This window comes from Liolophura sinensis, chromosome 3, assembly GCF_032854445.1.
Source record: "Liolophura sinensis isolate JHLJ2023 chromosome 3, CUHK_Ljap_v2, whole genome shotgun sequence".
In the NCBI taxonomy this organism is placed as follows: domain Eukaryota; kingdom Metazoa; phylum Mollusca; class Polyplacophora; order Chitonida; family Chitonidae; genus Liolophura; species Liolophura sinensis.
Window position 1 is genome coordinate 22,055,015 of NC_088297.1, and position 12,556 is coordinate 22,067,570.

The following is a 12,556-nucleotide window of genomic DNA, read 5'->3' on the forward strand; positions in this document are numbered from 1 at the left end:
CGCGCTAACCGACTGAGCCACGGAGGCCCCCGTTTATGGAAATGAATCCGGTCGTTTATGGAAATGAATCCGGTCGTTTATGGAAACGAATCGGGTCGTTTGTAGAAATGAATCATGTCCTATATGGAAATGAATCTGGTAGTTTATGGAAATGAATCCATTTCGATGACATTGAGGATGTTGTAAGTTTTTTTTAAAATTTAAAGTGTGCCAGGAAATGTATAATAAGACTTAATGTGAAAATCACACATTTTCCTTTGCCTGAAGTAAACCACCGACCTTTGCCGAGTTATTGGCTAAGTAATTTGTGACCCATGTAATAGTGGGCGAAGGCAAGTGGTCCCCTGGGAACATCCTACAATATTACATCGTCGACCCTTTATCACCACAGAGACCCCCAGAACAATGAATGTAGGAAAATGTAGAAAAATTGCTGTCTGAGGATAGGAGCTAACATACATCTAGTATGACGTGGCGCTCGGAAGCAAGTCGTGATACAGATTCGACACTGATTGGTTGACAGTGGACTCTATCCGAGTAAGTAAACACGCCTGTGTTTTACTACTTGAGGGGAAAAAAACGAACACTAAGGAAACAAACGTAGAACAGTAACGAAGTCAGTTACTTCTTTTCACATCCCAGTTCTTACTTCTTCGGTTTGTCGTTCATAGTCCAATACTGGCAGAATTGCCCGTCTCGGAATGACGCCATAATACAAAGTCAACTTTAACACTCCTACGTCAAGCAACGTCACGCCATATACACAAGTCTGTGGAAGTCGGCAGCTAAAAACATATTATTGGGTATTACACACCCAGACGCCATGATGTCAAAAAAGAAACATTTTGTTTTACGACGTTCCAGTCCAAGCTTAGCCGAATGACGTCATAACATAAAGGCAGTCAACTTTAACACTCCTACGTCAAGCAACAAGTTACGTCATGTACATCATCAAGCTATATACACAGGTCTGTGGAAGTCGGCAGATAAAAACATTGTTTAAACTTGATCAAATATGCAAAATCATGATATTGTCAAAATATAGACAGAATATTGCTCCGTGAAGGTTGAATATCATAAATATTTTTCTCCTGAAAGGTGGAAACGATAACCCATTCGACACTTTGCGCCTTGTGAGTTATCATTTTTACCTCTTACTGGAAACATATTTATGCTATTTAACCTTCACTATGCTGATCAACAGCTAGTACTCTTATAGGCTTGAGGTGTACACCTCAGTTTGAGGTGTAGATGAGGTATATCATCAGCCAAAAATATGCATACACCTCAGACATACCTCCTGAACTTAGAACACTTTTTGAATATGAGATAAAATGTACCTCAGAGCCACCTCAGCACTTAAAAAAAAGCACTAAAAAGATATACCTTAGGTACAGCTCAGAAACTTTGAAAGTTAAAAAAAAATAATGTACCTCAGGTACGCCTTAGAGACTTGAAAAGGTTTAAAATAAGAAATCAGATTTGGACATTTACTGCAAACAAAATGGTGAATACAAAATTACAAGTGTTTGTGCATCTACAAAAAATGAATACAAGCCTTTGCTTCACCCTATGCTGATTTCCCATATTTTGGGCAAATATTGACCAATCAGAGAGCATGAATCTATTTTCCCCTCGATTATTCCAAGGTGACTGCCCTTAAAGATGTGCAGGTCTATGCTGTCGGAAAACAAGCCCAATTATGCACTGACGGATGCTTCCTGGTGCAGAATCTGTTACATGTGTGGACAAATGAAAAGTTTTTAATTGTTTAGAAAAGCAGCGAAACCGAAAAAAGGCGAAAAACAACACCCCCCCCCCCAAAAAAAAAAAACCAAAAGAAAAAAAACCCGGCGGTCCTGCCTAATCTCGACCCGCGGGTTTTATAACAGGACACGCAAGTCGAGAATGCGAGATCAGTGAAACCGCGCGATATTATTGCTAATCTCGCGCAGTTTGTCAAAAATCGAGCGAGAATAGCTTAAACAAATGCGCGGTTTTCGCTACTCTCACATTCGCGAGTTTTCGGCTCGCGCGTCCCTTCATAAAACACACGGATCGACAACACGAGAGTCGAGATTACCAAAAACCGTGGAATTTTTCTGGTTTTTCGTGTACGGTATTTAACAAAAACTGCTTCAGATTTGCAATAATATCGCGCGGATTCTCTAATCTTGCATTCTGGAGTTCTCGACTTGCGCGTCCTGTCATAAAATCAGATACTGATAGGGGCACTGATTGGATGATACTGCCATACAGATTTTTTGATTTGTTTATGGACTATGAATTTCTGCACTGTTAGTATGCACCTAGTTAAGGTATATCAGGATTTTTTCTGCTTTTGGATATTTATTTGATTGGTGTTTTACACCGTACTCAAGAATATTTCACTTATACGACGGCGGCCAGCATTATGTTGGGTGGAAACCGGACATAGCCTGGGGGAAACCCACGACCATCCGCAGGTTGCTGACAGACCTTCCCACTTACGGCCGGAGAGGAAACCAGCATGTTCTTTTGGATAGATCTGAAAACCGTTTAGCCAGTGTAACTTCCTACTCCCCTGGAGGTTATCAAGGTAACAAAATGCTATGGCTTCACTTCCAGCAACCAAAGCTCAAAAATGGTGGTCATGCTAGGTTGATTTTTTGACATGTTGTAGAGAAAAGTGCAGGCTACATGTGGTGGTATGGCATTGTACCACGCAGAAGTGAGAGCATATATATTTTTGAGGTTCAAGTTTACTACATAAATAGTAAGGAAAATCAATGGCCTTGCGCAACCTCAAACTCAGACTTAGAAGGCTTGCCTTCTATATCTGGCCTCTTGACCTAGTTTCACGCTGTAAACCAGGGGTGGTGCGCACATATAGCCGGCGCTGTGCGTTGTACCTGTGCTTTGATTACAGCCGGTTCTACACTGTACGAGTGGGAAAGTCCATACGGTATTTCACAACAGCTGGATGCAGAAATGTCCGCCGAGGTCACACAAGTCGTCATCCGACCTGCCGAAAAGGCTGACTGCGCTGAAATAGCTCGCCTGGTAAAGGTAAGGGTTTGCATCACGTCCAAAATACATGTACCGGTAGCTGTCGCTGTGAGTTTCAGTAAAGCTAACGCTTGTTTCCCCTTCACTCGTACGTGGGAAGGCTTTTCAGCAACCTGCGGATACTCGTGGGTTTCTCTGAGTTTGACCCGGTTTCCTGCATAATGTCGGCCGCCGTAGTATAAGCGAGTTATTGTGAGTACAGCGTAAAACACTGATCAAAAAAAAAAAAAAAAAAAAAAAAAATAAAGATGCATTTCCAAACAGCTGCGGTGATATTTACATGTTTTTCAGGCGACCTTGATCGGGGACTGTCGCTGGGCTAGTCAGCGTACGGAGATGTGGTACAGTTCATGACCACTAATCTCTCATCCTCGAGACAACGGGTTCGAATCCGTACATGATTGCATATTGCCGTAGTTTTATGTCGGCTAAGTATATGTTGTCCGGTTTTTAAACGGATTGTGACCATCCTTTTCTGCCAATGATACGCGTTATAGCGAGAGAAATTTGAGAGCTACATCTAAATTACCCCATCCTCCGAATACCAGAGGCATTTGGGTGTAGCCCAGGTGAGCACCAGTCTTTCTAGCAAAGACAGCTTGCACGGGTAATGGAGAATTTGAATGGATTGGGTTTGTTTTCAAGCAACCAGTGTGGTGATTATAACGACTGTATGTTAACCTACTTCGCGTCCCAGGCCTGAGTTTTACCTATATATGTATGTGGATATGAACATACCCTGTTTTAGTGGATATAAGCACTTCGTTTTTTCTCAGCCGCACGCCTCTGTGATTGTAACGCGTCCATGTGTAAATATAATTGTGTAACATATGCTGAAATAAGACTGGTGCTTGTATGTATAAAACACGGTGTGGCTAACAGTTCCATTACAGTTGTCTCCCTTGGTTTTATACTATCTTTTTGAATCTGTAGTGGTATTAGTCATTGTGTTACTTGGTTGTTGTTTGACACTACATACATATATATATATGAATAACCTCATAACACCATCGCTGTCAGGTGGATGGGCGGAGCAAACAATATACCTGCAACAAGTTCATCACAACATTGTTTACGTCAGAGCACATTTTAACTATCGTGGGATCTATTTTTCAACACCCATCACCGTTATCATGCTCTACTGATCTAGATCTAAACCATGTAGATTAGGAATACTTCATATTTACTTCATATAGTTCCGTGTTCGAATCCAGTTCTCGCTGTTTCATGCCAGGGCGTTCGTTACGTCGCTGATGAATGTATATATAAGAAACCGACAGTATACATTATGACTGCAGTCTAAGGTAGGTACCGTAAAAGAATTTATCTCATTATCGTAAGGGGCTAGTGAGGACAGAGCCATCAGAACTTCCCACACCAGGAATTCACGAATCATCTCATTTATGTCCTTGGCTGGTGTTTGTGTATGTCTGTATGCTTGGGGTTTATCGTCGTATTTAACAATTTTCCAGCCGTATAACGCCGTGGAGTCATTGGGTGTGTGTACGTATACTGTGACTTCTTATGTCAGGGCGAGTACATGTCAGCACGGAATTATGTCTGGGGCGGAGGACACCAGACATGACAGTTAATTCAGTCATTCAAACATTCGAGTAACATTATACTGACTTTGAGTCAACCAGTCTCGTTTCCGTGCTTTATGCTGTCAGTGGTGGGCGCCATTGGAGACAACAACAAGTGCAATTTCCGGTGCCATTATTCATGTCTTTGGTATGAGCCGACGACTGGTGTTTAAGACAAAGTGTCAAAGACATTATTAAGCTGGTTGGATTTAATCAGCCTGAACTAGAAATAAGCTCATGCTACTGTTTTATGTCTTATCCTAGGATCTCGCTGAATATGATGGACACCGGGATCATGCTAAACTGACTAAAGAAGGTAAGATATTAAAGTGAATAAGTATTTATTTGATCGGCGTTTTACACCGTACTCAAGAATATTTCACTTATACGACATCGGCCAGCATTATGGTTAGATAAACCCACGACCATCCGCAGGTAGCTGGCAGACCTTCCCACGTACGGCTAGAGGAATCCAGGATGAGCTGGACTTGAACTCGCAGGGCCCGCATTGGTGAGAGGCTCCTGGGTCATTACGCTGCGCTAGCGCGCTAACCAAATGAACCACGGGGCCCCTTCTAAATAAGTAGGGTGACAAAACTTATCCATATAGGTAAATCAGTTTGAGTTCAAAAGTAGGATAATTAGATTAATATGTGTCATTTTAAGACAGTAAGGGAAGTTAAAATGTCGGTAAATATGCCATAATCAACACCAGCTCATTCAGAAATGACACAGGGTCCATGATCACGAAGGGGTCTTAGTCTTAAGTTAAAATTTCGATTTTTAAAGTTTGTATGTTCCTTTCGGTCATTTTGATTAAAATTTGTCTTACCGTAACTTACCCAGAATTTACGTTGTCAATCAATATTTTGAACTCGTTACACAAGAAATAAAAATTTTAAAGTGATGTGAAATTCTGATTTAAGTCTAAAATTGCCTCGTGGGGCCACGTCTCAAGTGGACATTTACGTCAGCCTCTGGTACCGATTCCACAAAGCAGATTTTGAGTTAACTTTAATTTAAAACCATGTTACAGTTTTCAGTTTTTGCCAGAAGTAGTGGTAATTTTGATGCACTTCTCATACGATGACACTTTAATGTATTCGAATTTTTAATTTCTAGGGCCTAAGACAAGTTCGAAAATCATATTTTAAATTTGACTTAAATCAGCTCCTGGGATCGATTCCACAAAGCCATTTCTGGCTACGATTTTGTAGCTTGTTTTGGGGTATTAGAAATTCCAATTTTGAGTATCTCATGAATTTTATCTTAAGACAAACCTGTAAAAAAGTCAACTTCCAGTACCAAATATGAAGCATTCTGGCACGGTCTTAAATTTTGACTTAAGTCAGAAGTGGCTTTGTGGAATTGGTGGTACGATCTTAAACTTTGACTGAAGTCAAAAGTGGCTTTGTGTGATCAGTGGAACGATCTTAAATTTTGACTTGTCAGAAATGGCTTTGTGGAATCGGTGGTACGATCTTGAATTTTGACTAAATTCAGAAGCGGCTTTGTGGAATTGGTGGTACGATCTTAAATTTTGACTTAAGTCAGATGTGGCTTTGTGGAATTGGTGGTACGATCTTAACTTTTGACTTAAGTCAGAAGCGGCTTTTTGGAATCGGTGGTACGATCTTAAATTTTGACTAAATTCAGAAGCGGCTTTGTGGAATTGGTGGTACGATCTTAAATTTTGACTGAAGTCAGGAGCGGCTTTGTGGAATCGGTGGTACGATCTTAAATTTTGACTTGTCAGAAATGGCTTTGTGGAATCAGTGGTGCTATCTTAAATTTTGACTAAATTCAGAAGCGGCTTTGTGTGATGAGTGGAACGATCTTAAATTTTGACTTGTCAGAAGTGGCTTTGTGGAATCGGTGGTACGATCTTAAATTTTGACTTAAGTTAAAAGTGGCTTTTGTGATCAGTGGAACGATCGTAAATTTTGACTTAGGTCAGAAGTGGCTTTGTGGAATCGGTGATACGCTCTTAAAATTTGACTTAAGTCAGAAGTTGCTTTGTGGAATCGGTGATACGCTCTTAAAATTTGACTGAAGTCAAAAGTAGCTTTGTGGAATTGGTGGTACGATCTAAAATTTTGACTAAAGTCAGAAGTGGCTTTGTGGAATCGGTATCACAATTATGTGTAACCTGAGCGCCACCTATATATGCGTTTCTGTTTTGGGGGTGGGGAATGGGGGGAGGGGTGAGTATAGTTTAGGTAGCATATTTTTTAATTATTTCTTAATTGGGTTTGTTGGGGCTTTCAGGGTTACAGGTTCGAATCCAGCCAGGGGTTGATCCAGCCGTAAGTCACATTAGGTTTCCTCTATGCACCTATTAATCTAACTGGCGTGGTACAAGGGAAAAATCTGGAGTGCGGGTGGGGCCTCCGTGGCTCAGTCGGTTAGCGCTCTGGCGCAGCGTAATGACCTAGGAGCCTCTCACCAATGCGGTCGCTGTGAGTTCAAGTCCAGCTCATGCTGGCTTCCTCTCCGGTCGTTAGTGGGAAGGTCTGCCAGCAACCTGCGGATGGTCGTGGGTTTCCCCCGGACTGTGCTCGGTTTCCACCCACAATAATGCTGGCCGCCGTCGTATAAGTGAAATATTCTTGAGTACGGCGTAAAAAACCAAACAAATAAATAAATAAATAAATTGAGTGCGGGTTTAACCACAGTAAACCAAGCAAACAAACAAATAAATCAATCAGTAAACAAATAAAGTAATTAATAAATGTTTCAGAGTTGGAGGAGGATGGGTTTGGAGAGGATCGCTGGTTTTACGGTTTTGTGGCAGAAGATCCTAATGCTGTTCGTTCAGAAACAGGTTAGTGATACCATGAAAAATTGATTTGAACTCATATTCAGCACCACTTTTGCAATCGTTTTAACATTATTTAGTAAAATTAACCATAGTTCCTTTGTAAAGCGTTATGGCAGCTGAGCACCACGTGGTAAGGACTTCCCTGTCACTAACTTTCTCGGAGAGACTTGGTGACAAGCGTTTGACCATTCTTATTTGGGGTTTTCTCGTTTTGGCGTTTTCTCGTTTTGGCGTGTTCTCGTTGATGGGTGAGATTAAATAAGTTCATCGAAGGGCGTGTGCTATCGACCAGTGTGGCACACACTTTCCGCTTGCTCGACAGGTGAACCTGTGTGCATGTGGAAAAGTTAGGTTTCCTCCATCAGTGACATTTAGGTAGAATATTTAACAAGAAAACCAACAAAAATCAGTTCTAGCTGCAGTTTTCTTCTCATTGTCGCACATGCATCGTTCTTTACGTACATTCAATAATACATACATGTTGATGTTATTTATTTGTTTGATTGGACTTTTAATCCGTACCCAGGGATATTTCCCATGTACGAGGGCGAGCCAACGTTATGGAGGGAGGAAACCGGAAGAGTCAAGAGGAAACTCAAATCCATCCGCAGGTTGCTGATAGACCTTCCCACATATGGCCGTGGGGAAGCCAGCATGAACTGGACATGAACTCATAGCGATCTCATCACCGAGAGGCTTTTATGGTGCTGCGGTAGTAGGCTAACCTCTAGGCCACAAAAGCCCTCATCGATGTTGACTGGCATATCGCCACGTGGGCAATATTTCAACCATATCGTGGCGACATCCATGTTGAATATATACACACGTATTACACATATCAAAATGACAAACTAAAGATGTTTACGTCTGAGTATCAATAAGGGAGAGGGTTTTGTAGAGGTGGGAAATGGATGGGAGGGATAAGAGGAACTTTATGCCAGATAAGCCTCTCTGACCGAGACAAATGGCGTTCACTGAGAAAAAAAAAAAAACATAGCTTGTGCCTGGCGCGTGAGATCGCCTGTTCGAACCCGGCTTTTGCAGGTTCAGTTGATGCCTTCTGTCCGGGTATTTATCAGGTACCTGGCGAGGGTCGGTCGATTTTCTCGGGCTCTGGCCGAAGTCCTGGAAGAGAAACATTCTGGAAATCCTCTGGAAAACACAATGAAGGGGTATGTCGGTATATAGTGGAGTAATTGTCAGGACATCAGTGTACATATAATCAGTGCTGGCCACAATTGACATTCATTTCACATTTCCACGGTAACTTTTGGGTGCACTACCTGTACCTGAATCTGTGAGACCCGATACTCCTCGTCACTTGATGCAATTTGCAGTCAAATTCCTGATAGCGATTGTGCGATCCAATTTTTCCCAAAAGTGACAAACAGGTGATCGAGGTGAAACAACCATGTCGGCGGGACTTTTCTCTGCTCTCTGTGAATCCGCCTCCATATCCTGAAAGAAAAAACCAAGACAAACAAAAAATCAAACAAACAAACAAAATAAAACAGAAAACTAGGCTTAGAATAAAATTTGGAAGCCTCTGCTACAAAACAATACCACTCAACTGGCAGACAAAATATTAAAACAGGCCGCCCATATGAGCAAAAGAAAATATATCTGAAAAAGCATGGGATTACATTCGTCTTCACTGCCTGGAAGCACTAATTGTGGTGTGTGGCTCGCTAATCTCCTGATACAGTCTTTACACTTGTACTTTCAGACCCCCCTCGCTTGATCGGCTGTGCCGTGTATTTCATGATGTACTACTCAAACGAGGGTAGAGCAGTTTACATGGAAGATTTGTTTGTATCCTCGGAGTTCCGAAAGAAGGGAATCGGCAAAACACTGATGAAGAAAGTTGCTCAGGTATAATGGAAAGTTGCTTGAGTATGAAGTTGCTGCGATAAAATTAGGTATACCGTGGTAAGTTGTCGGGAATCTAATCGGGTATACCGTGGTAAGGTGTTGAGGTCTAATTGGGTATACCTTGGTAAGTTATTGAGGTCTGATCGGGTACATGGTGGTAAGTTGTTGAGGTCTAATCGGATACACGGTGGTAAGTTGCTGAGGTATAATCGGGTATACCGTGGTAAGTTGTTGAGGTCTAATCGAGTATACCTTGGTAAGTTTTTGAGGTCTTATCGGGTAGGGGCCTCCGTAGCTCAGTCGGTTAGCGCGCTAGCGCAGCGTAATGACCCAGGAGCCTCTCACCAATGCGGTAGCTGTGAGTTCAAGTCCAGCTCATGCTGGCTTCCTCTCCGGCCGTAAGTGGGAAGGTCTGTCAGCAACCTGCGGATGGCTGTGGGTTTCCCCTGGCTGTGCCCGGTTTCCACCCACCATAATGCTGTCCGCCGTCGTATAAGTGAAATATTCTTGACTACGGCGTAAATCACCAATCAAACAAATCTAATCAGGTACACGGTGGTAAATTGTTGAGCTATAATCGGGTATACCGTGGCAAGTTTTTGATGTCTACTCCTGCATACGGTGGTAAATTGTTGAGGTCTAATCGGGTATATTGTGGTAAGCTGTTGAGGTCTAATCGGGTATACCGTGGTAAGTTGTTGAGGTCTAATCGAGTATACTGTGGTAAGTTGTTGAGGTCAAATCGGGTATACGGTGGTAAGCTGTTGAGGTCTAATCGGGTATAATGTGGTAAGTTACTGAGGTCAAATTGGGTATATTGTGGTAAGTTGTTGAGGTCTAATCGGATATACCGTGGTAAGTTGTTGAGGTCTAATCGAGTATACCGTGGTAAGTTGTTGAGGTCTAATCCGGTATACGGTGGTAAGTTGTTGAGATTTAATTGGGTATATTGTGGTAATTTGTTGAGGTCCCATTGGGACTGTGGGAAGTTGTTGAGGTCTAATCGGGTATGTGGTAGTAAGTTGTTAAAGTCTAATCAAGTATACCGTGGTAAGTTGTTGAGGTTTTATCACGTATACCATGGTAAGTTGCTGAGGTCTAATCGGGGATACCGTGGTAAGTGGATGAGGTCTAATCGGGTATACCGTGGTACATCTAAATTGCTATGGTCTTACTGGGCATATCGTGGTAAGCTGTTGAGGTCTAATCGGATATATTATGGTAGGTTGTTGAGGTCTAATCAGAGATATCGTGGTAAGTTCTTTAGGTCAAATCGGGTATACCGTGTAGCTGCTTAGGTATAAACTATATAGCGCATAAATAATAAACCGCTGTGCAAACTCTATGACAATACATTACTAATACATCGACAATACACTGTTGGTGTTGTTGTTACAATACTGACGAAAACAGATATATTTGTAGGATTTTCTTTGTACTTTTACATGACGTTCTTTTAGATCTCTTTCAGTTCTATTCTGAAAAAGTGTAGTCTCAAGTGCGCGTGTTTTTTTTAGTTTATTGGAGTGTCAACGTAAATAAATGACCAATCCGATTGCGTCTTACAAACTTAAATTAAGCGAAATTAAATCATTTAGGTATAAATGAGTTGCGCAGGTATAAACAAGAGAAATAATGCATCTATACCGTGGAGTTACTTAGGTAAAGGTTTAGTAGTTTACTCAGGTATAGTTCGAGGCTGTAAAATGGGAAGTGGCTTTGGTGTATAGCGGGATGTTTATTTGGAACACAACATTTTGTAAGTTGCCCAGAAGGTGAGGAGAATTTATCTGGTATATTACATGTTGAAGTTCGGCAGATATATTGGATATTTGCGCAGGTATTATGGAAAGTTACATAGTTGTTTTGTGCGCGAAAATGTTTCACATCTTAATGTGGCCCATGGATAGCTACTGCTAACCTAGACAATTTCCCATGGGTAAAGACTGCTAATCTAGACAATTGCCAAAGAATAACTACTGCTAATGTAGACAATTGCCCATGGATAACTACTGGTAATCTAGACAATTGCCCATGGATAAATACTGCTGATTTAGACAATTGCCCATGGATAACTAGTGGTAAAGTAGACAATTGCCTATGGATAATTACTGGTAATCTAGACAATTGCCCATGGATAACTACTGGTAATCTATTATACACGACGTCCATATGCTGACAGTTTAACATCGTTATAAAATGGCATATAAATAAATTAGAATAGACACGCAACTGACTTGTTCCGTTTAAATGCTTAATCCAAAAGGAGAAACAAGTTTTCAATGGTCTCAGCCTATTCTATTTTCTCGATGAAAAGGATAAATAAGCTGAGGCTTGACTCAAAAATTAATCTGTTAATTTTTAACAGGGAGTCTGTTGTCCGAGTGATGCTAAAATGTAATTCTGTTATTATAAGAAAATACCAGGGCATACTCAACATAATATCCTGTTGATTGCAATTTTTATGTTAAATTAATAGACTATGTATGCTATATTTAACCGAATAATGTGCTGCAGTATAACAGAATACATTCCAGCATCAATGCAACTAAAGACTTTCCGTTAAATGGAACATATTATTGTGTTGAGAGTTTCTCGAATGTGTAACTTGTTTCAGGTGGGCGTGGACAATAACTGTGTGGCCATGTTCTTTATCTGTCTGAAGCACAACACGCCGTCACTGGCCTTCTATAAGCGTCAGGGTGCAGAAGATCTGGCCGAGACGGAAGCCTGGAGAAACTTAGTATTAAATCGAAATGACTTGGAGAAATTGGCTAGTTCTTGACCTAACCGTCAAAACATTCAGGGGAGTGGAGCACCTGTAATGACCATGGCCAGTGAGGTCGCGGGTTCGAAGCCAGCGCTCACTTCTGCTACGGCTGTAAATCAGGAGCTTTGTTAGGTACCTCGAGAAATGCGGTGGTTTTTCTCACTCCGGGCTCTTTGCTTTCGTCCACCCTATAAACCTGACCGCCGTCACTCAAGTGAAATACCATTGAAATACATAAATAAATAAATAAATGTCAAAAGTTATTGTTGTTGTTGTGGCTTAATTATTGTGGACGGGAAAATGTTGTCAGGGTACTACAGATGGGAAGCGGAGTCTTGTGCTCTGTTGAAAAGCTCGTGGTCTCTAAGATGATAGCTGTGTAAAGCGAAAGGAAGCCCCATGAGACAATCATCCAAGCCACATTTAGGATTGCAAAAAGATGGCGCCGTGACAAGCTGTCGA

At 41.4% G+C, this 12,556-nt stretch overlaps 1 protein-coding gene across 1 annotated transcript; it reads left to right on the forward strand.

Moving 5' to 3' along the window:
• The first annotated feature begins 2,913 nt into the window (after positions 1 to 2,913).
• LOC135464210 (diamine acetyltransferase 1-like) lies at positions 2,914 to 12,283 on the forward strand. Its single transcript, XM_064741715.1, has 5 exons — positions 2,914 to 3,048; positions 4,896 to 4,947; positions 7,372 to 7,455; positions 9,179 to 9,324; positions 11,942 to 12,283. The coding sequence occupies exons 1-5, from the start codon at positions 2,971 to 2,973 to the stop codon at positions 12,107 to 12,109; spliced, it is 528 nt and encodes a 175-aa protein (XP_064597785.1). The 5' UTR covers positions 2,914 to 2,970; the 3' UTR covers positions 12,110 to 12,283.
• The last annotated feature ends 273 nt before the right edge of the window (positions 12,284 to 12,556 follow it).

Coding starts and splice junctions, on each gene's coding strand:
- LOC135464210 (XM_064741715.1), top strand. CDS start 2,971: ATGTCCGCCGAGGTCACACAAGTCGTCATCCGACCTGCCGAAAAGGCT. Junction 3,049..4,895: donor AAATAGCTCGCCTGGTAAAG/GTAAGGGTTTGC, acceptor GTCTTATCCTAG/GATCTCGCTGAATATGATGG. Junction 4,948..7,371: donor TGCTAAACTGACTAAAGAAG/GTAAGATATTAA, acceptor TAAATGTTTCAG/AGTTGGAGGAGGATGGGTTT.